The 27,615-nt window shown below is 38.5% G+C and overlaps 1 protein-coding gene across 1 annotated transcript; it reads left to right on the forward strand.

Annotated features, from left to right (window-relative positions):
* Nucleotides 1–21,252: 21,252 nt before the first annotated feature.
* Nucleotides 21,253–25,813, forward strand: LOC116712234 (serine/threonine-protein kinase pim-1-like). The gene is made up of 9 exons (XM_032552117.1): nucleotides 21,253–21,307; nucleotides 21,732–22,016; nucleotides 23,153–23,248; nucleotides 23,376–23,470; nucleotides 24,141–24,188; nucleotides 24,624–24,833; nucleotides 25,175–25,352; nucleotides 25,440–25,610; nucleotides 25,722–25,813. Exons 1-9 carry the CDS (start codon nucleotides 21,253–21,255, stop codon nucleotides 25,811–25,813), a joined length of 1,230 nt encoding a protein of 409 aa, XP_032408008.1.
* The last annotated feature ends 1,802 nt before the right edge of the window (nucleotides 25,814–27,615 follow it).

Consider the following 27,615-nt stretch of genomic DNA (forward strand, 5'->3'; position numbering starts at 1 on the left):
GCTGACAAACCCTGATGAATATTTCTTGCTCCTCGTTTTACCAGGTGACGGCTTCTCAGCTGTTTCCACTGCAAACTCTGATGTTGTGCGTTTGTTTTGACCCTGAATCCCCCCACTTCTCCGTAACGCTAAAGCTGCCATCATCTGGAGCTAATCAGAAAGCAGCTATGCCTATTTGACAAACATCAATAAGGATTGGAGATATTTTTCTATTGACCATTGACATTTTATAATGTACTATCCAGGCAATATGTATGGATGTTTATGCTACTTTATTTAGAAAACAAGAGAAATCGGACCAAATCCCTATTTCTTTCTATGCTTTTCTCTTTTTGTAAGTTTTAGAAATAACTGTTCTAAATTCAAAAATATTCTGTTTAAAAAAAAATTTTTTTAAGCATATATCTTTATCAAAGTGACTTGAAATTGGCAATATTATGTGTTTGCCATTTTATAGCGCAATCAACTTCTGTTGTCATAAAAATTCTACTTTGTATTTTAAGGGCTTGAAATTGGGCTTCTGTCGATTTAAGAAACTCCTGCTCTTTCTGAAACTCCGCCTTCAGGAAGTCATCACAACATGGCTCTTCTATTAACCCTGTAATGGTTTTACCAGTGCTGCACTGAGAAGCAGTAGAAGTATTAAAACCTTAGCAGATGAGCAGTTCCACCAGGTGTTTGCTAATTGCTTCTGGTTAGTCTGAAGGAGCTGAGTAGGGAGTTGCGGGGGACGGCTGCCCTGTGAGGCAGAAACTCAGTAGCTTGGAAACTGCAGCTATGAGGAGGAGCTGTGTTTTCAAGTCAAGGCTGGGTCCATCCAGATGTTTTGCACAGCTGAATGGTTGCCATTGGAGGTTAAAGGATTTCTCAAACATGCATGAATGAATCAAAGCAACACTTCATGTATGTTTTTGATGAGGAATAACTTTATGTAAAGCTCAAAAAGGTCAACTTGACATAATACTACACCTACAAAAGCAGGACACATAACAAACCGTGATTTTAGTGTATTGTTATACCCAAAGTATATGCATAAATAGTAGTGATTAAATAATTCAGTTAAAACTAAGTCTAATCTTCCACGTTTTTCACAAAAACATCTGTCGAACAGAGCATATGTTAGCCCATTTTATGTCGGCGCAGCTTTAGCTTAAGCTAGCAGAACTAGCCAAAGTGTCTGGAGCGAGAGCGCTCTAGCGCCTTAGGCCTACGGTTTGTACTAGTCTAATGGACAAAGCCCCCAATTATTTAAATTAGCTTGATTAATCACAACACATTTATGATATCTTTGTACTTTTATTCACAAACAATTGAATTTAGACAGCAAAATTTACACTCAGTACAAAGTATATGTGTGTCACCCTTTCAAAATGTGTAATGGAGTTTCTTCCCACTGAATAAAGAGCCGGGTGTCAGAATGTCAGGGCAAAGTGGTGTAATTTCCTTCTGAAGACAGATTCTATTCACTTCAGAATCAGAGCTAGAGCTGACAGAGATTAAAGCAGAGCCACAATATGAGTACAAACAAGTTTGACAATTATAGTGGTTGACACTGACATTGTTGCAGTCACAGATAAGAACAATTATGATTTATATTTTACTTAATGAACTATTTAAAGCACTCCCTTTGAGATTTGGTTTTGGGAATGAGGGGGGAAGAGTTACTTTCTCTTATTAACAACAATCACTGTGTAGAACAAGTGATTGCTGTAATCAATATAACAAGCATTAATACAATCAGAATATATTTAACAGTTATCAAAGAAATGCTAAATATTAGACAAAACATTCCTCAGGAAAAAAAAAAGTGAAAATGTTCTGTATTCTCCTTTCTGTATATCCTTGACAATTACAGTGTTTGGCACTTGTACTCACCTGTTCCTCTTACCAGTAAATGCTTCAGGTCTGTTTACTGACCCGAGCCACAGTCGAAACTTTGGAACCCCCAAACAGCCCAGAAAAAGAAAGAGAAAAATAACCTACCTTCGTAAAAAAGCTTTGCTTCAAATTCCTCTCAAGGACGTGGTTATCTTAGCTACTTGTGTACATTTTCTTACCAGACTTCCTCCTGTCACTCAGCTTTCCATTAATATGCTTATGGCAGTCTGGGAAGCCAGGTTCAGTAGGAAATACTTTTTGTGGCTTACCCTCCTGGTGGAGGCTGTCAATGACTGTCAATTGTCAAGGCTATAGGCCATAACATTTCCATAGCATTGCATTTCTGCATTAAAATCCTTTGTGATTTGTCCCATGTGAAATTTCATAATTTTTAACAAACTTATGCATGGAACTTAATTAGCTTGTGAGCCATAATATTCAACATTTAGAGAAATGTTTATTCCATCAGTTAGTGATATTGTAATTTATTAGCTTTGCTATTTGTGGATTCCAAAAGCATAAAAAAATTATGTTTCTGAAATGTGGCTGGGAATTTTTCCTGGCACACAGCAGATACACTCTATTGCCAAAAGTATTGAATCACTCATCCAAAACATTAAATTCAGGTATTTCTCTAACTTCCATGGGCACAGATAAAAACCAGAACCTAGCCAAACTGCGTCAACACACATTTCTGAAAGAATGGGTTGCTCTCAGGAGTTAATCCCAGTACAGCGCTGTGATTGGATGCCACTTAGTCCATCATGAAATATAGGCAACTGTAAGTGGTATTATAAAAAAGGGTAAAGACAGCAAGTCAGTCACAATGTGGGAGGCCGCATAAAATTAGAGTGGGGTTAGTGGATGCTAAGGCACAGAGTAAGCTCACAGAGACCCTCAACTTTCTGTAGAATCAATAGCTACAAACCAAAGTTAATGTGGACCTTATCCCTTTCCTTAAGATTCAAAGTCCTGGATGTCAGATTCAGTGCAGTAAGACACGCCTGCAGTGGACTTAAGACGAGTGGAGATCTATTGTCATGAAAAACAAATCACGGATCTCTGTTTTTTCAATCCAATTGGTGTCGTCTGGGTTAGCCACCTGCCAGGAAAACGGCACTTATTTGACTGCTGTAGCTAAATTGCCAGCCAACTGTCATGTTTAAAATGTGGCAAAAAAGAGAAAATGGGAATTATGCAAATTTCCATCTACTGGTTTGGAGCAAATCAACCTGGCTAAGGAATGTATTTTATCACATGTGCACATACGCATGGATGTAATAAATTTGAAGTAAAGATTACAAACTAGCATGGACCACATATATGAGAAAATGAAGATAGACTTCCTCTCTGAGCTGCAGGTTTGGACCACATATATGAGAAAATGAAGATAGACTTCCTCTCTGAGCTGCAGGTTTGGACTTTATAATCAGAATTTCGTGCCTCTAGTAAGGTATGGACCCACCACTGGATGAGAGCGTTTGCCGACTTTGCCGACTTCTTTGGCAAATGTGTTTCCATCTCCACTTTAGCACATTTACTCTTTTTCAAAAAAGCTTTTCAAAAAAGCCCAAAAAAGCTTGGGCTTTTTTGAAAAAGCCAAAGCTTTTTCCCTCGACATGGCTCAAAAGCCATGTTCAGGGAACGTGAAAACATTTTTGCAAAATTTAGGAAGTTATTTCAAAATGTTGTTTCCACCAACCTTTTCTAATTCGATACGTCGAATTGCACATGAAAAACATTGATGGAAACACACCTAGATTGTGTAAAGTTAGTATAGAGGGGATTATGATGTGGGGCTGTTCAGGAGTTGGACTCATTGGTACCCTAGCTCCAGTGAAAGAACTAACAATGGGACATACCAAGATATTTTGGATAATATGTTTCTAATTTTGAGGGGAACAGTTTGGGAATGGCCTCATTCTGTTCCAACAAGATTACCCAAAACTGCTCAAAGCACAGCTCATGAAGACATCAGCTGCATCTCTATGACAAATGTGTGCAAATCTTATTTAATATTTTGCTAATATTGAAAAAACACAATTTCACAATTGCAGTGTTTCCATTAAATAAGAAATTAAAATAAAATCACATTTGAATAAGCTGCTTCATGCAATAACTCATTAAAATCCATGGCAGCAACAGATGAAAACAGAAGACTTATTCATAATTCAGTCATCATCTATCAGCCAATCAGAGGAGACGTTGGCGTCTTATTCACGCACTGGAGCGACAAACCCCACCTACTTGGGAGGGGCTACGTTTTGGGGAAAGTGTAGTCTGTGTTTTTACAGAAGAGTTATGGATTCAACATATTGGAGCGACACAAATCTTTTTATGAACTGTGATGCTGTAAGAGCTCTGGTGGGGCCAGCTGGACGTTGTCTGAAAAAAACAAGCCATTACCTTCCTATTGCTTCCTGTTGTCTTCTCTGTCATTTCCAGCAGTAGTAACTTCCAGCTGCTGATCATGTGACTTGTGTGATGTGAAAAAATTGTTTCCATTGCAGTCTTATAAAATACATTTATTATCCACCTCATCCTAGTCCAAAAACTTTTAATAGATTTTTTTAAATTGCTGTGTTTCCATTAAGCAAATTTATTTTTATAATTTCAATTTTATAGTTGATGGAATCCAACTGAAGACTTTTGGGACTTTTTAGAGCAGAGACTGTGAGCCAGGCCTTCATGTCCAACATCTGTGTCTAACCTTATAAATGTGTTTCTGAAATAATGATTACAAAGAAATACTTCATGGAATGCCTTCACAGCAAAACAAAAGCTGTTATATCTCTGAAAGGTATCATATAAAACTTAATGAATCAAATGGGGCATCAATCAGGTGTGACAGGTAAATACATTTATGAAAACAGAATAAAACATTTGAACCAGTGTAGAGAAAACACATGCTCTGCCTTATCTGGCTCCAGTATCTTCCAGCCATAGATCCAGCCTCTTAGACCCATGGGCAAATGGCCATCAGGATAACAATTATCAATTCTGCAGTCTCTGCCAATGCTGCTGGAGATAGCTTATTGATGTCCTCACAGCCGAGAAGGTGCTGCTGGGGATTAAATGACAGATTGACAAGATCTTCACAGAATGCTAAGTGGTTTACCATGGCTTATGTTTGTTTATTTGCTGTATTAAAAAAATATGATATCAATTTCAGATGAAATTCAGTGATAATAAAAGAACTTTAAGAGTAGAAAAGGGAAAGGTGGGAATGAGTGCATATGAGTCACACAAACACTTCACCCTGAGTGACTCCAGTGAGATTAAAAAAACTTGACGGAGCATTTCATGTAATATAAAGTCTGGCAGGAAGTTATTTCCTTAACTGTGCTTATTGTAAAGTGAGTCATAGACTATTGTCACGAATCATCCCCGCATGCCCACATGGACAACAAACACATATAATGAGCACTCATCAGACATGAACGTTGAAGTGCCAGTACCAGTTGTTTTAAAGTCGGCATGGTGAGCTGTGTGCTTATTATGCGCTTTCTTGTCAGACTGTCCTTTGTGGCGCTTTGCCGGCATTCAGGCACACAGCAAAGGACGCCCATCTGCAACCTGGGATAATTATCACGGCCAATAAAGCAGTCCGATCCAGAAACAGTGGTGGAGAGTATGTCAGGTTGAGAGTCAGTGTCTGTAGATGTGCTACAACAAATGCAAAATGTTGAGGCTTTGCTTGTGTCAAAGGTTACCATTACAATATGTTGCTTTCTGAAAACTGCAAGGTGCTATTTGAGTGGTGAGTAAAATTCCAGAAAGCTTCAACCCAGCGTTAGGGTTTCTGCTGTCTTAGATTTTCGTTCTTTATGCACAGAGCTTTAGAAGATTGGTTTCTTTAGGTAGTAGATCAACAAAAAGTTGGGAATAATTGTGATGTAGATGGAAAATTATGTTTTGACAAGAAAGTGTTTAACTTTCTCAATTGGATGCAGAACTGGACTTTAACTAAGCAGTTATCCCGTCGCTATGTTTTGTTCTACCATGGGCTCCCAATATTCACAGAGGTTAGGGATCACAGCTCCTTAAAAATAGGTAAAATCTGCAAAAACTGGACACCACTTTTAAAACATCTATAGCTATCTATTTTCATAGTTCAAACACCAAATATACCTTAATATACATCAGTGTGATGTATTGATGTACCTCCAAGAACAGAAATAAGTGTTAAGAAGCTAACACTTATTTAGCGTCTTAATTAAGCTTATTTATTAGCTTATATAAGTTTACAGGCTTAGTTAAGCTAATACGTGTTAGCTTTAGTAAGCTAACACTTATTTAAGAAGTGTTAGCTTTTTAAAAAAGTGTTAAGAAGCTAACGCTTATTTCTGCTCTTGGGGTACAGCCAATCAGTGCCAAGCCTGGATTAGTTGTTTTGCTAATTCTAATCTCAGCTAGCCTTGCACATTGGTATTTCAGCTTCCCAAGCTACATTTTTTATTTTATTATTTTATTTTTTTTCAAAATAGGCTTAGGAATCAACTAATATTTCCATGGGTTCGAGTCTGGATCCAATGGGTCTGGGGAGCATCAGATACAGGTCGCATCAGGGGAAAAAAAATCTGATTTTGGTCACTTCAGGCAACAGTGTGAACATAGCCAAAATCTTCAACTCTTATACCATCTCATCTCAAGTTTTCTCATTTTAAGCAGCTACAAATGTCACTGAGTCCATGCTTTTCACTGTTCAGAGTGCTTGATCTGTCCATTTAAATGGCTAACAAATCTGTAATAAAGATTTTTGTTATATCTGGGGTAATGTCAAGAAATGGTATCATAAAAGCTCTTCTGTTCAGCTTTTCAATATTATTGTCCTTACAGTCTGCCTTTTGTCCATGTTTTGTATATAAAGATAATTTAAATCTCCAACCTGTTTTATGTAAAGCTGAAAAAAGGCACTGAATGAGGACCAAATGTTCCCCAGCTGAACTGACTGTGTTATTACAAGCCGTGGTTCTAGTTGAGTCATATATCTTTATCTCTAGGCCTGAATAAAAGCAGCTCTAAATAGAGCTGTAGACCTCTCCAAGGCCCGCTAATATCATTGCCTAATTTCAAGAGAATGGTTCTGTCATGTTTTAATTAGGCCAAAATGATTACATTCCTATTTAATGCTGCTGTAATATTTGCAGATCCGCGGCCATTAAAATGCTGAACCAATTCATTACTGCAAGGTGAAGCCTTGTACAATTAATGACTTTGGATTGTGCCGAGGCACAACCATAATACTTTCTTTTCTTAATGTAATCATCAAATGTGTCAAAAAAAATCCTTTCTGTTCTGTGTCAGTTGGTAAGGCGGCAATCTTGAGTGTGTGGCATTATGTTTTGATGCAGCAGCAAATGCCACAGAGACATTTGCTAAAGCATAGCTTAATTTTAACAATGACTTATTGATCATTTGGTGACAGATGAAGTAAAGTACAGTCACCAATTAGGTACAGTTGTGTTTGTGTTTTCAGAAGCAGGTCTAACAATGCGTGTTCTGCTCTGATGATCCCTAATGAGAAGTGAAATAATTACCTGTAAGAGCGCATAAAGAAGTGAACATCTTGTAAGTGCAGATATGATTTAAACATGAACACAAAACAAAAGATAATTATGTGGGCCGTGCTCACAAGGAGCAGACGCTAAACTATTGTTCAGAAACAACTCTGCATATTTCTTTTCTCTAAGCCTCTAAACAGTTTCATTTGAAAACATTCTGCAGAATTTGCTTTTATCATTTCACAGATCAAGAAAAGAGCTGAAAGACTGAATTGAATATGAATATGGAAATTTTTGATTTTACACCATTTTTGTCCTTTCCCCCATTTTCTGAAAGACAAAAACCTGACAATGCTTATCATCTGCCTTGTTTTCACATTGATTTATATTGTTTTTATGTATTTTATCTTTGATTTGATGAAATCACACCTTGACTTTAACATTTTGCCTCAGTATTTTGGCTTTTAACTTACCGATATAATAAACACTTCTTGAAAAAATTTCCATTCTGCTACATTTCTTAGTGTCTGGAAAATGTAGGTTGAATTGGACATGTGGTACCTAAACAGGCTTTAACAATACACTAAAACTGCTAGTGTACACATTTCAAAATAAAAGGCACCAAAGTTCACAAACTGCACTTTAAAGTTGAAGACTAATAGATCTTGAATTATAGGTGTTCTCATTTGCTCCATGTGTCACAAAAACAGCAATATGACCCAATATCACAGTAGAAATTCAGAGGCCATTAGCACTGTTGTAGAACCTCCTGATAATGAGAGCCATTTACAGTTCAAGCAGGTTCAGGGTTAATTCTTTGTACTCGGCTCCTCCTGTGCTATTTTTTAGATTTACAAAAAGATAAAGGAGCAACGGATTCAACCAGCTCACTTCAGCCTTTATGTGTGCAGGTTTGATGTGAAGAAAATGGTGAAAATTATGAACATGAAAAAGACAGCATGGAATAAAGTCCAAAATCAGTGCTCAGTGCTAGCCTAAAATATCGGCCCTTAATTTTAAAAATAAAATAGAAAATCCCATATTGACCTCTGGTGTTTATATGGAGTATAACTTTGCCATCCAAATCAAAATTTAGCTTGACATTTTGAATTTGCTATCCAAAGCTGATCACTTTAAAGGCAGAAGTAAACTGCCTTTGAACTGTGTCATCATTTGTCCAATGATGACACATTTTAGTGTTAAAACGTGTCTGTTTGGAGTATTTGTAAAAAAAACCTTTGGATTTGATCAGTATACTTTAATATCGTCAGAGGAAAAATGCAAAATTGTCGGACATGTTGACCAACCTGCTTTAATTAAACCAAAAGCTGTCGAATACCTATTGACACTTTCCTCAGACATTATTTTAATCATACATAAGAGATTGTCTTTGATTGGCTGCTTGCTGAAGTGCATTCTTTGGAGCATTTTGATAGGTTGTGGCACCAGACTCAATAAGGATATGAATTTGCTATTTCAAATGCAAGATAAGCTATTTTCTTAAAAATTCAGGATAATTTTCTTATAATTTTTGATTCATTATGTTTTTCTGAGCAGAGCGATTTTCTACACCTCATGGAAAATCTTTTGTTTTGCATTTAGCAGAAAATATTATTATTATTATTATTATTATTATTATTATTATTATTATTATTATTATTATTATTCCAACAGTAAGGTTCGGCTTTGACCTCAAATCAGTTTTATTAGCAATCACTTCCCAAATCCGATTACAGTTCAAAATGTAGGAAGTCACTGTGACACTTTGCTCAAATGAGACACTGAAATCAGAAGTACAGCAGTCCTCCAATTTCCTGCAGTGACTCTCAAAGCCTGTTCAATAAAACAATCTGCATCATCATCAGAATCATTGTCCTCTTTGGAAACTGTAACCATAACAACAGCAGCTATAATTTATTGTTTCTATAAGATTCTTTTGTACCATCCTTATGTACAGTGTAAAATATGCAAATGTCATAATTCACTATTATTATATTCACTATTATATTCTAATCTGCAGCACATGGGTATGCTGTCCTCTGTGTTTTAAAAATGTCCTGCCTGAGACAGTTTCACGCCAGACAGTCTAAGTGTATTCTGGGTTATGGGTTTTCCTTTGATCAACTGGTGGACTGTTATGGTTCTGCAGTTTGCGCGTGTGTGTGTGTGTGTGTAGGGGTGTGCGGGTGTGTGTGTGTGTGTGTTTATGTTCTTTAGTAAGATGGGTCACTGTCCATGAATTGTGCCAGTATGATAGCAACAGACGCTCATAGCAATCTCAGTTTTTTCTATCTGTTAGTGTTTCTTGCTACAATAGAAACATTTAGCGTGAAATGCAATTGTGTTCCAGCTCTAGAATGTTTCATTACTAAATATACACATTTATGTCGTCGTAATCAATGTGGCATTTCAACAACTGATTAAAGTACTAACGCAGAAAATATATAATTGTACCTCTAATTGAAGCTTTAGTAACAGTGTGGTTCCTGAATTCTATGAAGAGACACAACGAGGACAAACAGGTATAGGATGGAAGGATAATTTCATACAATACCATCATCAGTATGAATACCATTTGAACTGATATCAACTGGATACTTCATGATAGGTTTGTAGCAAACCTTATAGCTTGCTACAGGCATGTTGTTTCTGTTCGCTTTTAGTTGCGTTTGAGTAAATCAGGTAGAACCTCTCACATGTGGCTGTTTGGTGGTGCAGTGATTCGTTCTGTTACCTTATAAATAAGAAAATCCAAGGTTCAATTCAATCAGCTGGAAAACACTAAAATACATTCACTTCAGAAGTCTACAACATTGAGACCCAGTCCAACAAAAGTTTGTAAGTTGGAATCATTTCCATTGCATTATGGAATCCTTCAGCCATCGGGTCTACCTCTGACTTTTACTGTCTACATTTCTTGGTGTTCTTGGGGTGAAACCTGTTCAAATAAATGGTAAATGTCTTGTACAGCAATTTATCAAGTCCAGAGGTCCCCAAAGCGCTTCACACTACATTCAGTGATTCTCACCCTAATGTTGGTGAGCTACTGGATTACTGCTGGCGCCACCCGCAGACAAGGTGGGTGAAGTGTCTTGCCCAAGTACACCCCCACAGATTGATGAACCAGCAATCTATGAATTACAGGATAAACTCCGACCACCAGGTGGCGACGGTAGTAGTCATTGGATCTGAGCTGACCTAACTAATCTGTCAGACCCTATTGTGATGGCTGATAACAAACTTTGTAGAACAATAACAATAAAAGTTTACAAGTTTATGTCATCTCTATTTGATAAGAAACACTAAATGATACCTTTGCCGTCCATGCTGGGAAACTTCTGGGCTCCTTGCTGTCCACAAGGCAGTTAAAATGAGAAAATAGGAAAAATATAATCCAACCCCAACAGATAGGACGCTGCTTTCTTAATGGAATTGTTGATTCATTTTGAGTTGCCACGTAAATTCATATGGCCGTTTTCAGCCGGAGTAGTCAGGAGTCCTACACATGTGGAGAACATGCAGAGATTTTAAACCAGGACCATCTTCACTGCGTGAAGCAGCAGTGCTAACCATTATTCTGTACAATATGTCGATTCAGTCCCTCAACATCAACGTGGCATAGAACATTTTCTGTCAATGCAGAGATGGCAGGATCACTGTAGTGGAGTAGTGATGCTAATTATCTACTGGGATTTTCATAATCTGTTCTAACACTCACAATACACACTTCCACAGCGTAGGCAGGGCGATAGTGATTGAAAATATTCACCATGCTGTGCTAACTTATCCACATGACTGACTTTATATTCAACACCTGCTGTTGGAACGCATGCTCCTCCTCTTCTGTAATTATAGCCATTTCGTCTTTGGAGCTACACAGTGTTCATTCTGGGAGATTTGTCTTCACATGTTTTACCCATAGAGGAAAACAAATGACAGCGATCGCTCCCAGAATTCCTTGCATACTGGGCCACTTCAAGCACTGCTTTAGGGCATCAGAATTCAGATTATTTATTTTGGCTGGTCAGAGTCTTACAACAGCATACCCAATGTGAAAGTCCAACTGAAAGCAGAAGCCTCCTTCAGTTTAAATCATTCAACAAAAGTCAACAAGTCCAGGAGAAGAAAGATCATAATTCATCTGTGAGGAGCTTCCTCTGCAGGTAAAAAACAACTCTGTGCAACACAAATAAACTTACAATCCCAAAGACTTTTTCATTTTCAATTTGAACAGATATTAGATTATAATATCATAATATGAAGTGACAATGAACATTTTCAACTATCACAACCAGATAGATATGGAAATCTCATAGAACCACTTTCAGATGTAGGAAATATGTGTTGAATAATAAATGACTTAAAACTGGAAAATTGTCAAAGAAGCTTCTGATTGCCAAGACAAAATAAAAATCAGTGCCTGGAATAATCTTCATCAATGCTTTCGTCAAGACATTGCTTCAGCATTCACTTTTGTCTGCTTGTACAGTCCTGGTTAAAACTGCATAGTTTCCAAACTATGCATAGTATTTTATTTTAAAAAATGTTATAAAATATATTAAAAGAAACATGGTTTTTATATACTAAGGACTAAAATAATGATCAATTTCTGGTTTTATTTATTAAACAGACCTGGTGGTGCCACCATATTGACACATTGAAAGACAAAATGCACAGAACAGGAGAATTCACAAACAACAGTCATTTACATGACTGTACCTGGTAGAATCACATTTCCTCACAATAATGTGAAGCATCATGTGCTGTGCAGTCTTATAAGTGTCTCACATCATCATCATCATCAATTTATATAGCCACACATTCCCTTGAAAATGACATTGCTTTGTGACAGGATTCTGTTAGCAAATATTTTGGATTCAGACCCAGTGAGTACAGTTCCAAAATGCCCTTTGTCCACACTACACAGTGGTACTCCTCAGGGAGGTTTCCTAAGCCTCCTACTGTTCAACCTGTTCACCCACGACCCTACAGCCAAACACCAATATTACATCACTATATACCACTATAATACTGCAGGAGAGTTCATAATTTAAGAATTTTATTGGAGTGAGGATGCCTTGTTCTTTGCCTTTGTTGTAGTTTTTCCGGATACCCAGGAGTCACCAAACGGAGTGGGTAGCTCAAAGTCTGCCCTGTTTATTTATACAACTGATATTTCCTGCCACATAATTAAAGATAAATAACAACACACACAATCGTTCTATATATATTTTGCAATGCATCCAGTGCCCGACCTAAACAGATGCAGTGTGGCGTCTGCATCTGTTTATCTTATTTGCCAGTTGGGAGCAGTACGACAGACTGTAAAAGCAACAGTGAAATAACAACATGCCGTTAAGTTGATGAGGTAAAGGTGTCAGCAAACCTTTGCACACATGTAGCCAGCTGGTAGCAACATTAGAGATTTAAATCAGCTGTGTCTTCAAATGAGGCCCCTGAGAGCCAGGTTGGCGTGTGTGAGAGTGCGTGAACCCATGTGAGGCAGAATGGACTGCTTTTATGCCGCGGAGCACTTTCCCATTCTTTTCATCCATCACTCAAAACCCACGTTCACACAATGCAGATGCAAAAAGCACCTTTTCCATCACACATAGCAGGTCTGTGTTACAGTGTTCAGAATCTCTCTGCTCAACAGATGTACAATACGATGTGCAGCACGGATCCAATAATCAGCAGGGGTTTAAACGAGATCTTTAAATTTTAATGTGGTGTAATATTTCTCGTCAAATTTAAGTCTGGCTCACAAAGTGCTTCCCAGTTGATGTCAGGATGACTTTGTCTAGTAAATGTTAACTATTTTTATCAGACTTAGATATGTAGTTCTGAACTTTAGCTTAAATTTAGCTGAAGAATCTTACTTTGAAGTAAGAAAGGAAGTAAAGTGAAAGTACATTTGTCCTCTGGTGGGTATATTTTGCTTTTTTGTTGGTTTTCTTAGACACTGTTAAATGTTTCAGATGATCAATGAAAACAATGTATCAGAAAAAAATATGAATGAAAAATATGAATATTCAAGGTAGAAAAATCTATCAAACCAACTAGACCTGTAGAGTCACAGAATCCCTAAACTAAAACTTGTAGGGCAAATTAAAAGATCTCAAAAACGACTCCAAAATTAATCTTGGAAAAGCCACCACCAACACAGATGTTTTTTGTTTTTTTTCTTAGAGCACATTTCACATATTGGAACAAAAATGCAGCTTGGGAAGCTGAAATACCAAGTCACAAAAAAAACTTGTCATGCCAGTGACTAGCAAATAGCATGGCTATTGAGATAAATCAGAGTTAAGTTCTCCATAGTCGAACCTGGACTGAATTATTTTACACTGATTACCAACAACTGAAAACACACTTTGTGGTTTATGACACGCTAAACTACAAGCTTGTCATAAACCACAAACCAGGATTTCCTGGTTTTCCCAAAACAAATACATCATCACCTTTTGTCACTTTTATCGTCACTTTTACCAAAAGTGATATTGGCAACAAAAAAAGAAAAAAAGATTTTTGACATAAAATGACTTAGACCATTATTTTATATCTAAAGTCTTAGATTATTTTGCCATTTAATTTTTTATGTAGAACTGCATATCCTGAGCTTAATGTCTTAGTTGTCTTATACCGGCAGCATATGCTGCTAACATTTATCTGTTTGATTAGTAGATGCCCCTACCTCCTGAGCCATGTTCTTTCTGCTGCGACTTGTTTACAGCTGGTATGGTACATGCTTTGGTATAAACAGACTTTGATTAACAAGATTGAACAATGTACTGCAGATTGAGTTCCATATTCAGCATGTGTTTACTCAGCAGAATACTGCTTCAGTCCTGAATCCCTTAGTAAGAACCTGCATTAGTCAACCTCTGTGCTTTCCTCAGACAGACGATATTTGACTTTTTCCAACAAAATATGGAGCAAGTGTTGCACTAGAAGCAAACCTGACCCAAAGACTTAAGGAACAATTCAGTGGGATAAGGAAAGCAGCATGACTGCTGCTCACTGCGGCCTGATTGGCCCCTGGCTGAGCACCCCACCCTTTCCCCCCTCTCTTTTCCTCTTTCCCTGATCTTCCTCATCACTCCCGTCGCTGGACACCTTACAACAGGCCATAAACAATAAGCAGAGAGCTTGTCATTGTGCCCACCAATGCAGCAGCACCCGTCTCAGGGGGTCATCTAATTAATGCAGGAGATTATTGCCGGGCCCATGAGCCGCGGCTGGACCCCGCTGTCTCTGAATGGGGTCATTATGGGAGGTAATGAACAGGGTGAGCAATGGGTTTTGGGCTGACTTGGCGAGAGGCTGTCTCAAATGTCAAAGCCACAGTGTAATCATCACTTTGTCAGAGGCAATGGGGATGCACTTTATTTGTTTTTTTTTGCAGAACTAGTAGTGTGGAAACTGCATAGATGGAGTCATGAATGGACTCATCTGAGACGAGGGAGGATTAGACCCTGGAAAAAATGCTGGACTATAGGCTTTCTCTGCTGTGACTGCTGCACTGTAGCGGAGAGGTTAGCATCCATCTGAGAGGAAACAAGATGCTAAATGCAAGAAACACTGGTAGCTATAGCGACAAGTAAAAATTTCATGTGAACATTTGAAAAAAACATGTTCAGCAGTACAGAATCTCATGATATGAAATATTAGAATACAATGACATAAGATGCGTTTCCATTCACCATATAATTGTGCAATTTGACATTTCTAAAATAATTTTGCCTAATGGAAACACCCCAATTTCACAAAAACATGTTTTTTGATAACGCAAGTGTGTTTTGTTTTACAAAACCTCCATGGAAACACTTGTTTCACATCACGGGTCACATGACCAACAACCGTATGTTGCCACTGGTGCAAACAACGAAGACGAAGACAGAATGTAGCTGGAGAATGATGGCGTGGCGTGTGTTTTAATGACTTGTCACTTGAACAAACTGAGTCATGTGTTACATTTCTTAATCTTTCTAAGAAAAGTTTCTAAAATGTAAAACTTCAACAGACTTCACGCTTCCACAGGAAGAAATAATTTCTGAACAGCCGAGAGCCCAGACCTGTGAAAGAAGCAAACCGTAGATCAACAGGCTGACACGTCTTTATTGGCCTGTTGTCATAATGTGGCAACTCAAGAACTACTTCCTTTTGTAATTCAAAATAAGAGTCTCAAATACAGGGTGTTTCAATATTCAGCACCCAGAGCAGTGGCATGTTCTTACTTCACCAGACAGAGTTGCTGCCATTAACTTGTAAAGAGACACATTTCATTCTGGCCAGAAATACTGTGGCTACTTAAAATCACGACATCTCTTTGGACCCCCTACTGGTGACTGCTGGGATTGACTTCAGATTAAGCAGGAGAAAAAGTTCCAGTGTTTGCACTGGATTCCGCAATTCAGTGCTTCGTTAAAAAAACGATAGCCACTCTGTGAGAATGTTATGTTAACTGGCAACAAACAGCTTCCACAACGTAATAAGTCCAGGAAATGAGACTTTCAGTTCCAATAATGTCCTGAGCTATCTCAGCATATTAAACCAATTTCCAGCTGTTTCTCTACATGCCTCCTCACCTGGATATAACTCCTGGAGCATTTTGTGCTGCTCCAACCGACTGCAGCCGAATAATGTTCTAGATTAAATGAAATTGTTTGCTTTTTTTCCTTCCTGGTGAATTAGGTTTGGATGAAGGACACAAGTGGTCCATTGTTTTTGTTTTATTTTGTTAATTTTGCTGTAAAAAGCAGCAAGCAGTCACACATAGCCTCACTATAGACTACAGAGAAATAAAAATTCATTTAAAAGTTATTCATTGGAATTCTACATTGCATTATCTTTGCTTTACTTATCTTTGCTTTACTTAGCTATTAAACCTCAAGGATGCCTTTGAAGAACCCATCTCTTAGTATGTGTGCAGTAACTGCTGGACGTCAGAATAAGCAAAAATATTTATGCATGTTAAAATATATTTACCCAATGTTTTAGATTCACCACAGGGAGCATGATAAGAGGATGTTTCAGCGCTGCATAGCTCACCTCCTGACAATGAACCAGAAATCATGAACTCTTCACTTTCTTCAGTTCCTGGAAAACATGGAGTCCATTGGAAGATATTTTCCTTTGTCTTTTCTACTGGATTTGTCATGCACACAAGCGTAAAGCCTTTTCTATTAGGGGTTATGAGACCTATCCTGTTCTATAAGTGCTATTTCATTTTATCGCATAATTTTTTTCAATAAAGTACTAGAGTTGCATAAAATAAATCTGTTCAGTGGGATTGCAGAGATGAGGGCTTCATAAAGACAAAAAGAGGCGCTTGTAAAAGGAATCATGTTCTCGATTCGTGACAGTCCTTCTGTTTGGTTTGGCAAACATATACATCATTATACCTTCCTCAGTGTTTGTTGGTTGTGGGTGCAACAATGCAGAGGGTGACTCATTATGTTTTGGAGGACGAAAAGAAAAAGAAATCCTTCACTGTGTTTTTTTTTTTCTTTTTATCTGGGTGTTTTGGAAGAAACGATTCTGCACTGCTAGCAAAAACGCTTCTCAAGTCAAGTTCCTGTTGGAAGAAAATGTGCCTCCTGGAAGCAGCCATGCACTTTCACAGTCTGTCTCTTCGACAGACGTAGCTCAAACATTTTCATGTAGACTCCTTCACTGAGAAAGTTGTTCCTTAGTACAATTTGATTTCAGTTAGGTCTTTCAAATTTAACCTGAAAATCTTTTAGAAGCCTTTAGAAAGGAAATGCTACCTATAAACAGAATGAGGTTCTAGAACTTTAAAGAGCCCCATTACATCTGTCACAGAACATATTGGATTGGAAAATCTTGGCAGTTTTTTTTCCATAAAAGGGTAAATTAAATCTACAGGGGAAAATAGAAATATTACAATATACATGCTAAACTTAAAAATAATAAAGACAGCACAATTAAGTTACTTTAAAACCTCTAATCAGGTTGACTTTACTTTGTAAAACATTTTGTTTTTTAACATTGACTTTTTGATGCGGCTGCCTGGGGTTTTATTCCTGGGTTTGAGACCATTGCTGCATGTCTTCCCCCCTTCCTTTACTGTCCATTTCCTGTCTGGTAATTGTCAATGAATTGCCAAAAACTATCTTTCAAAAATTGTACTCGTCTATATTGGTAGGATCATCTTTTACGGAATGAAAGTTCAGACATTGGCTATGAAGTATTAAATGGTGCACTTCCATAAAGTTCAGATAAAATCAGTCTGAAGAAAACCAGTTCAGAGAGGGATCGGAACCAAACAGAAAACCTTTGTAGCTTTGAAACAGCAGCACAAACCATTCAACTATTAAAGGTCCACTTCTGTTTCTTATGATGTCCTTTCTTGAGATGTGTCCCTTTGTGTAGACCGGAGAAGCGCCTTTCCTCTGCATGTGCATCGTGTTGCAGAGTTATATAACAGTTTCTGTTGTATTCAGTCTGAAGGTTAAAGGCATGTTTGCAAAGTTTATGTAAGCTTATAAAGTACAGAACTTATATAACTGCAGTACTTACTTATTACAGTACCCACAGTAAATGAATTCTGCTGATGCTGATTGAACCAAGAGTTCTGTGCAAAATATATAAATCAATCTTAATTTATCTTCTGTTGACAGTTTGTTCTGAAGGCTTTCTGAAGGATGTCCACAGATTCTCTGTGTATTTTTTCATAGTGCAGTAATGGTGACAAAATTAGGTTTATTACACACCCAACAATAAAGTCAGCTACATATTTGATTATCGATACTAACTAGCAACTAATCATTGGAAAATAAGGAGAGTACTCCTCCCTTGTTAGCATTGGCTAGGCTAACAGCTAGCATGTTTCGGCTAGTCACCCATTGGTTTGTCTTCTGCTTCTGCTGTCTATTACCTTGGATAGGCTAGCATTATTATTGTTAGCTAGGCTAACAACTAGCATGGTGGTCAGGCATGCTAACAGTTTTCTTTTTCTAACAAAACTTCAAGAAAAATGGTTGACATACAGTAGTCTTAATACTGCACAATAGTCTTAATTTCTAAATTAGAACTACAATCAAATAGTGAGTTGTTGTTTTTCAACTTATTTCAGTATTCTTAGATGTATGAGAAGTTCGAGAACAAACGATGAGTCTAAAGCCCAACAAGCAGAAGATGAACAGCATCAGAAAGTCATGTCTTTATGAAATAGGAAGAAATCCTAGAGGACTGACACATAACCTAAGATGTATGTGATCATCAATTAAATGCAAAATTTGAAGTTATTTTAGGATCTTATATTTCTTGTCTATCACACTTGTTGCTTGTCAGTAAGCACTATTAGTGTGTAATGGGTTGTTGTCTTTTACAAGCCTTTCTTTTTAGCTTCATAAACAAACGGTCCTCTGGAAATGTTCTAATATACTGGATGTAAACTGGATCTTGGATTGTATTCAACTGATTATTTTATAAAATGGAGGAGCAAAGACCAAACCATTGGGAAGAAAAAAAAAGATGCCCCTCCAACAGGCCCCACAGGACCCCAGACTCTCCCTTCAGAAATCCCATGTGATCAAAGCAGAAAGCCTTTATCTGTGTGATGTGTGAAAGCCAGAGATGTCATATGAAAGCACTTCTAGTCCAACCCATGAGGAAAGAAAAAGGCAGTTGTAAATTTTTAAATAGTCTTGCACATACTTGTGTATGGCGGCCCTATAGCTCAGCAGAATTAGACATTAAATTCTAATGGTGAAAATTTGTATAGTAAACCTGAACAGATTTGTTAGTCAGCTACACACACTGGTCTGTGTGTAGCTGTTATCTTGTATGTATCCCTGGACTTTATAAGTGAACTTGACTTTCCCCTCCCTGCCTGCCTAATGCCTGCATCTGGGCTAAACGTCCAAAAGGTCTTGATTACGAGACATCAAAACATTTTTGTTTTGGTTTTACTGGGTTTCAGTGCTACATACAACATAGCTGGCCATAACTTCCTGAATGATAAATTAGAAAAGTGGCTGAAATTACTAATGTTCCATTCATTATCATACACCAGTGGTGTTCAAAGTGGATCCTGGAGAGCCGACATCCTGCATGTTTAATTTCTCTCCCTTGTTTAACGCTCATTAGAAGGCCTAAGAAGAACACTGACAACAGATGAAACTGAAAAAGATTGTTACCACCACCAGGGAGAGAACTAATACATGCAGGATGCCGGCCCTCCAGGACCAACTTTGGGCACCACTTATCTTACATGCTTATCCCTGGTGAGGTGAGGAGGGGTGCTGGTGCCTACGGGTCTATGGGTGGGAAGTGGGGTCGCCTGGAGAGGTCGCCAATCCATCTCAGGGCAACACAGAGACAGACAGGATCATGTACACACACACCTAAGGAGAATCTTGAGACCAATCAACCTGGACCATAAAATATTGTAGCTTTTCTTACAATATCTACAAACCTATTCAATTAATTATAATTTTACTAAATAGTTCATGTAGGAAGATTCCTCTCCTTACCGTCTATCAAGTTTCCATGCCTTTGATGAGAGATTCTGTCTTTCTTAGACAAGAGTTATGCCTAAGAAGGTTAAGGTTATTTTACGCTTGATGCAAGTACATTACACGCGCACAGTAGATGTACAGAATAAATGTTTGCAGCATTTCTATTCTGTGCGGATTGTCCGCATTGTGGCCCACATTCTGCTAGACTCTAGGGGGCAGTATGAGGCAACTATGGCAAGAGCACTACACTACTAAACTACATGTTTAGTAGTAAAAAATACAGTTGTCAGCAACATTGTGATACCTGTGAGCATGGCAGGCGTTACTGGCGGAATCATAAAGTCGACTGTCTTTGGGAACCTCCACTAAAACAAGCTCGTCTGCCATGTTTTTCCACATGGAACTGTCCACATAATTACAAAATTCCATAGGCATGCAGTGAGGAAAATTTGCTCCGGGGGGGCATACGGTATTGAGCAATGTTGTTGCTGAAATTACGGAATTTGACCGTGAGCTTCCACGTGGTGCATCAAGTATAAATCAGGCTTTAGAATCCCCTTTTTGGTAGAGTGAATATGAGTAAATATGGCTTGACACAAGGAGTTAGCTAGCTTCTTCATATAGCATGTCTAAAATGCCGCAACAGGATACATAAAAAAACTAAGAGACGCTTAACTGTGGTGGAAATCCTTCATTGACAGATTCCAATCATTAAATCCTTCATATGTGCCTCCCTGGTCAACCTGCTGTCCAGACTGCCACACACTGAACAGTTCTGATAAAATATGAAATAAAAAAATCATTGAACTACAGGCATAAAAAAAAAAAAAATCACAACAGAAGAAGGAGTGAAATAGTATTTTGAAAATCAAATACAATGCTGTGTAATGCTTTGATATAGCCAGATATTACATTCTTCCTAAATCTAATTTTAAAAAGGTTATGAAAAAACTTAGAATCATAATTCAAAATGAGCATAACAATTGTGATTTATTTAGTTTTAAATAAAGTCAAAAACAGTTGTTTAAGCTATTTTTAGTTTTTGCAGCAAATAAAAGATAAATACGATCTCTGTGTGGCTCCAACATTTGGGATTCATTACTCAAAATCTGGCACAGAATATTTGATTTTGGGGATATTTTTTTATTATTTATTTATTTAATTTTTTTTAATTCAGAGGGCTGCTAGGCAACATCACCTCCATTCTAACATTTATGACCAAAATTTGGAATGTTATTTTTGATGTCACACTGGTTGGTGTCAGAACCCAGCAATCAATTTGAGTTCAGTCTGTCTGGAATCTCTAATAGAGTGAGACTACAAGAGATAAAACTGCCAACACTTGTAGGTGAAGATCGACACTGAAGTCTACAAAAGAAAAACAAATGGTCAAAGAACATAAAAGGAAAGGAAAAATGCCGGCCCTCAGGAGACGACGAGGTAACTGAGTTCATGAGTTTCAGTAAAAATGAACAACAAATGGTTCATGTTTCAGTTTAATAGTTTTTATTAAATCCACATTACTTACATCCACATTACTATGTACTTAAAAGATTTAGAGTTTTTATCATAAAGTATTTCTGCTACTGACTTGTTTACTGTTGGGAACATTGGGATATGTGAGTCTGTGATAGTTTCACCCAGAAGCATGCATCTTGGTGAAAATAAGTTAAACATTCAACAGTTTGAATGTTTAACTTATTCAACAGTTTGTGTAATAAACAGTTTGTGTCCTGATCCCTGATCCCTCTGATCACATAAATACCTCACATAGAATTTATGTGAGGTGATATAAATACTAAATTTTTGACTAATTACAAAAAAAGAAAAGCACATTATTTTCCTGAGATCTCTCTCACTTTAGAGAGCAACAGCAGAGTGATGTCACCAAGCACAAAGTCTGCTGAGGACAGCAGACCAAGGAAAAGGAAAAAAGCTGCAGATGAGACCCCCAGAAGACGGATCATGGTCTCTCAGATGGCTGGAGCCTCCACAAGATGCCAGGTCCCAATCAGAACCATGATGAGACTGAGGAGTAATGCCACAAAGGAGGCAGAGGAATCTTCACCACCAGCCAAGAAGAAGAAGAAGGGACTTCTGCAGCGGGTCCTGACCAAAGAGCCTCCATCCTCCTGGGACATCAGCTCAGGTTGGCCGCTATGATGAAGCTATTTTTAGTTCACACCAGATCCTCAGCATGATTATTAGGATTCACACAAATTCAAAATTACTCTATTGATCCCAAAGTGAAATTAAATGTTGTAACTCATGTTAATTCAACATGAATTAACACAAGTTAATTAATGCGATGGCTGTTGGTAGGAAAGATTTACAGTAGCAGCCCGTATCACAGCATATTTAAAGAAGCCTCTGACTAAAGATGACAGTTAACTTCAGCATGTTACAGTTAAAGAGAGTAAAAATATCGCAAAGAATAAACTACAGTATTTTGTAAATGCATTCACACCCATTAAACACGTTTTACATTAGAATAAAAAACTTTGATTTTTTTTAATTGTGATTTTATGTGATATGCAGCTGTACATGAATACACACACCAAACGTCATTTTAAGTTTATGCCCTTCCTTGTATTGTGCATCAGAAGAAAAATCTAATTAGATATATTGAAGTTAGTGATCTTAACATGTCAAGAGGTTCAGCAGGTAAGGATAACTTTCTGAACCTGTTTAAGGGCACGTCCACACCAGCCCTGTTCAGTCTGCTTCAATCCAATTCCAGTTCGATTGCGTACAAAGTCCGGTTAGTTTGGGGAGGTGTGAATGCGTAATCAAACTTTGGTCCACCTACAAACCTTGGTTTGGTTGAAGTGAACTTTGGTGTGGTATGAATGTATATGTGAACACCAAGCAGACCAGAGACCACTCCAAAAGCAGGAAGCAGTGCATTCAACCAATAAAAACTTACGAGTCTAGTGCTGGCAGGAGAAATGACTCGTGGTCTTTTACCGATGACCACGAGAAATCTCAGAGTCAGGGAAATCTGACTCAACTCCAGTTTTGTTTATATTTTGTGAAGAAAAAAGTTGTGTTCAGTGACGTTTCTTTCAGTGGTTCTTGGTGCAGCGCCACCACAGGTGAGGAATGGACAGGTTGCTCAAAGTTAGTTTGACTCAGTACAGTGTGGAAGAGAACCACACTAGCTGAAAATGGAACAAATGTATAAAAAAAAGCCTGAGCCTTATGTTTCAATCTGGACATTGTTCTCTTTTGGTACCTAAATGTTAAAAGGCTAACATTATTTCTTTGGGTTACCCTCATTGTTAGAATCCAGCTCCAGTCCAGTACCGGCAGAGGACTTTGAGAAACTACTGAAGAGGAAGAAGATGAAGATGGAGGAAGAAAGAATGGATTCCCAAAGAGGTCAGAGTTAAGTAGTGATGGATTGGTAACAGACGCATTCACAAGACAGAAGTAAGGTGTGGTAATAATGATATCTGAAGTACCATTAGTGAATAGAGTTTTATTCTGATGCTTTGTGAAACTTTAGGCGAATTTCAGGAAAAGTATGTCGAGCTTCATCAGCTTGGAGATGGAGGTTTTGGATCTGTGTTTGCTGGATATCGGGTCGAGGGTAAATTGCCTGTAAGTGGTACACACAAACACGCAAACACACATTCACAGGTTCACTTGCTTCATATTTTTATTTAAGCCAGTAAGGGTCAACATTTGTAGAGAAGACATAAGGTCCTCAAAGCGGTGGAAGGCTAACAGCTAGTCAGACTGACTGTCTTTTTTAGCTGATTTTAGCCAATAGAAATGACTCAAACTGAAAATGTTCACATGTGTGGGATACAATTTTATTTTTATGGACATTAACCATGTACAGTTTCACGATAGATTGTTATTATGTTCATTATTTTCTCTGCCAAAAAAAGATGGTTGACCATCTTTATCAATCTGCCTGATTGGTTGGGACTCATCAGTCCACAAGGGTGGACTGATTAGTTATTTTTGTTAGATTTTGTTATTTTTAGTGACACAAAGGCATCAAAGTTTGTAGGTTCTGAACTGTTTCTGAGTCTTGCAGTTAGCATCCAGGTAGTCTCAGAGTCAGCTGATACAATTTAGTCACAGCTGAGGTGGATTGACATAGACAACAACCTCAACCAACTTTAACTTCAGTGTTTTAATATGTTGTTTAGAAAACTACTGCTGATAGCTTTACAGAATCTAACATTAGAAAGTACTAAATATCTCTTTAAGAATATTGCCTCTTTAACATGCTAACTAAAGTCTTGTTGCTATCTTATAGGTGGCTATCAAACACATCCCGAAAGACAACGTGGTCATCAAACATAAGGTAAGTGAGCAACAACATATAGCAGTGTTTATTCTTCTTAGTGGATTACAGACGCAAAGGGCAGTTAACATCTCTGTAGATCCCACACATTCTGGACACAGAGTGTTTAGAGTAAACTTTCACCTTGGTTGGTGCTACAGAACACTTTTTGCAATAACCAGACAGCAGAGAGTTTCTTTTCTCCGATGAACACAATGAACACCTTACAAGCCGTACCATGTAAGCAGTTTTTCTCTGTCACATCAAACCATCTGTGTGTTTAACTATCTATCTAAAATGTTGGCTACAAATACATGTACATGATTTATATTTCTCTTAAAGTTTGCTTTGAACACTTGAACATCAAAGTCAGATCATTTATTTATGTGCAGTTTTAGCCAGTAAAGCCACTCTGATTCTGATGGTGGGGTTTTCATGTTTGCTGGGATGTTTCAGGATGAGAACGGCAGAGAGCTGGCCATGGAGGCTGTAATCATGTTGAAGCTGAGGACTGCAACAATGCCGCAGTTGGCCATGGTGTCCCTGCTGGACTGGTACGATCTGGATCAGGAGCTGATTTTAGTGATGGAGCGGCCCATGTTTGCTGAGGACCTTCTGGTCTATCTTAAAGAGTGTGGAGGCTGTCTAAATGAGAAGGAGGCCAAGGTAAGCTGCTGGATGGAATTTTGGTGTACCTTAGAGGGTTGGGCTATAAAATATTTCAACTCTTTGCTCTTTGAACATTTCAAAGAGCAATGTTTGATACATCAGATGCCAAAGAAGAGTAAGCAAAGCGTGGAGTTGCTATTATGCATACACAGGAAGACTTGAAGCTGTTAATGAAGACAATGTTGTCTCCCAGAGAACCATGTACTGTACACTGAATTTTGTAGTTGTAATGAGACAAAATGTGAAGAAAAAACAGACTCAACAGATTCTGAAGACAAGGCACTGTATCTTATACCTGTATCTCTGCTATTCTTGACCATGCGATGTTTTTCCTTTAGATCATACTAAAACAGCTAGTAGAAGCAGCGCTCTACCTTCAGAATGTAAACATCTTCCACAGGGACATTAAGGTGGAAAATACCCTGATTGAGACCACAGCAGAAGGCCTACAAGTCTATCTGATAGACTTTGGTTTAAGCTGCTTTGATGACAGAAGAAAGCATGAACTACTGTGTGGTACGATTGGACCGTAGAACCCGGTCCTTTCTCATTTATTAATGCTGTTTCGTCTTACTGATTGTCTTATTCTTACACTCCTTCAAGGGACTCCTGAACACCTCCCACTGGACTGGTTCATGCACAACAACTACTGTGCTGAACCCACAACAGTGTGGCAGCTGGGTGTGGTGCTTTTTGAGGTGGTTCACATGATGCGGTTCAACAGCCACAGCTTCCTGAAAAACAAGCTTAAGATCAGCAAAAGGCTCTCCAAGAGTGAGACAAACTTAGCATAGCTCACAGCACCAAAAGAAAATCTGTTCTGTGTCGTTCTGTTGTGTTCCTCTGCCTCGGTTCATTGTTGCTGTTTGACCTCTGACCCTCCAGACTGCCAGGATGTTCTGACAAAGTGTCTAATGGTTGATCCTGTGGATCGTCCCACACTGGAACAGCTGCTGGGCCACCCGTGGTTTTCGTAGCTTACACACACACACACGCACACATGTTTATGGACACATACATACATCTACTGAATGCTTCACTTTCAAATTATAACCTTTTTGATGTTGGGGGTGGGTGAGCTAAACAATCCTTCCTTCCTTCCTTCCTTCCTTCCTTCCTTCCTTCCTTCCTTCCTTCCGTCCTTCCTTCCTTCCTTCCTTCCTTCCTTCCTTCCGTCCGTCCGTCCGTCCGTCCGTCCGTCCTTCCTTCCTTCCTTCCTTCCTTCCTTCCTTCCTTCCTTCCTTCCTTCCTTCCTTCCTTCCTTCCTTCCTTCCTTCCTTCCTTCCTTCCTTCCTTCCTTCCTTCCTTCCTTCCTTCCTTCCTTCCTTCCTTCCTTCCTTCTTTCCTTCCTTCCTTCCTTCCTTCCTTCCTTCCTTCCTTCCTTCCTTCCTTCCTTCCTTCCTTCCTTCCTTCCTTCCTTCGTGACTTTTGCTTTTCTCTGGACATTTACTTTGTATTTACTTTGGCTTCCTCCTCAATTCTACAAATCATCCATTCTACAATAGCTTGTAATTTCTGTGGTTTTCTCCGGGTGCACCGGTTTTTTTCCCTCTAATCTAAAAAAACCCCATCCATATTCGGTTACATGAAACTTGTACATCATGCTAGTGTAAGTATGTTTTTCTGGGATTGGTCTCTATGGTGCCTTGATTGTCACGGATGTCCCCATTCTGCACCCATTGCACAGCTCTTTGATATTAAACCGGATTGGGCCGGAACAGAGAATGGATGAATGGTTTGTTCATGGTGGTGTATTAACCTGGTGGACGTCCACATCATATTGGCCATATTGGAAAGATTGCAACACTCAACTTGTTACATGTTTTTAATTGTGCTATCTTTTATCAAAGTTTCATACTGGGTTGAAACTGCTTCCCGTGTTGCTGCTTGAATAGTAGGTGAGGTAGGTCATGTGGGGCTGGAGGAGGGGTCAACATCAATCATGTGGAAGTGGTGGGGGGGTTTGTTGTTGATGTTCACTCACCTCTGGTCCAATTGTCTTATGCTAATAAAATGGCTGAAAGATGGTTAGCTCCTTGTAGCGACACAGGTCAGGGGTCAAAGCCTGCATGCCTTGTCTGTCCGTTTGCAGGTTTCCTAGGTACTGTAGTTCACTTCCATAGTCCAAAAAGTATTTGTGATAGGTTGAGTTAAGTCTTGAATCCTCTCTTCTGTGCACACGCACAAACAAAAAACACGCATTCATACCACCAACATTAATGTAGGCACAATAACTTTTTTATGCATGTTTCAATATATTTGGATGTAATTGGTTTTATATGTGCATGTAAGTTTTTTGATGTATTTGTATGTATGTGTAAGTAGGTAAGTGTAATGATGTAGTTAATAGAAATATGTTTTCTGCTTTATGTCATTGTTGTTCCCATTGTTGTTACTTCCTTGATAACTCTTGTGTCAGCTGACATCCAGCTGAGATCCAGCTGGATGTTAGCTGGATGTTAGTACATCAGCTAACATCATGACTACATCCTCTCAATGTTTTTTTTATTTTTCAGATTGCAGATCTTCCTACCCAGTGTTCATGTTTGTCTCTCTTTCCTGTCCTCTCCAACCCCAGCCAGTCGAGGCAGACGGCTGCCCATCCTGAGCCTGGTTCTGCCAGAGCTTTGTCCTGGTAAAAAGGGCTTTTCTCTCCACTGTCGCCCCGTGCTTGCTCAGGACGGGGGATTGCATTAAAGTGAAGCTTTGATGCAATCTGCTGGTTTCCTCCCCTCCGTAGAATCGCCACCTTAACGTGGTGGAGGGGTTTGAGTTACCC

The sequence above is a fragment of the Xiphophorus hellerii genome, chromosome 21 (assembly GCF_003331165.1).
Source record: "Xiphophorus hellerii strain 12219 chromosome 21, Xiphophorus_hellerii-4.1, whole genome shotgun sequence".
In the NCBI taxonomy this organism is placed as follows: Eukaryota; Metazoa; Chordata; class Actinopteri; order Cyprinodontiformes; family Poeciliidae; genus Xiphophorus; species Xiphophorus hellerii.

Coding starts and splice junctions, on each gene's coding strand:
- LOC116712234 (XM_032552117.1), top strand. CDS start 21,253: ATGGTCAAAGAACATAAAAGGAAAGGAAAAATGCCGGCCCTCAGGAGA. Junction 22,017..23,152: donor CTCCTGGGACATCAGCTCAG/GTTGGCCGCTAT, acceptor CCTCATTGTTAG/AATCCAGCTCCAGTCCAGTA. Junction 23,249..23,375: donor AAGAATGGATTCCCAAAGAG/GTCAGAGTTAAG, acceptor GTGAAACTTTAG/GCGAATTTCAGGAAAAGTAT.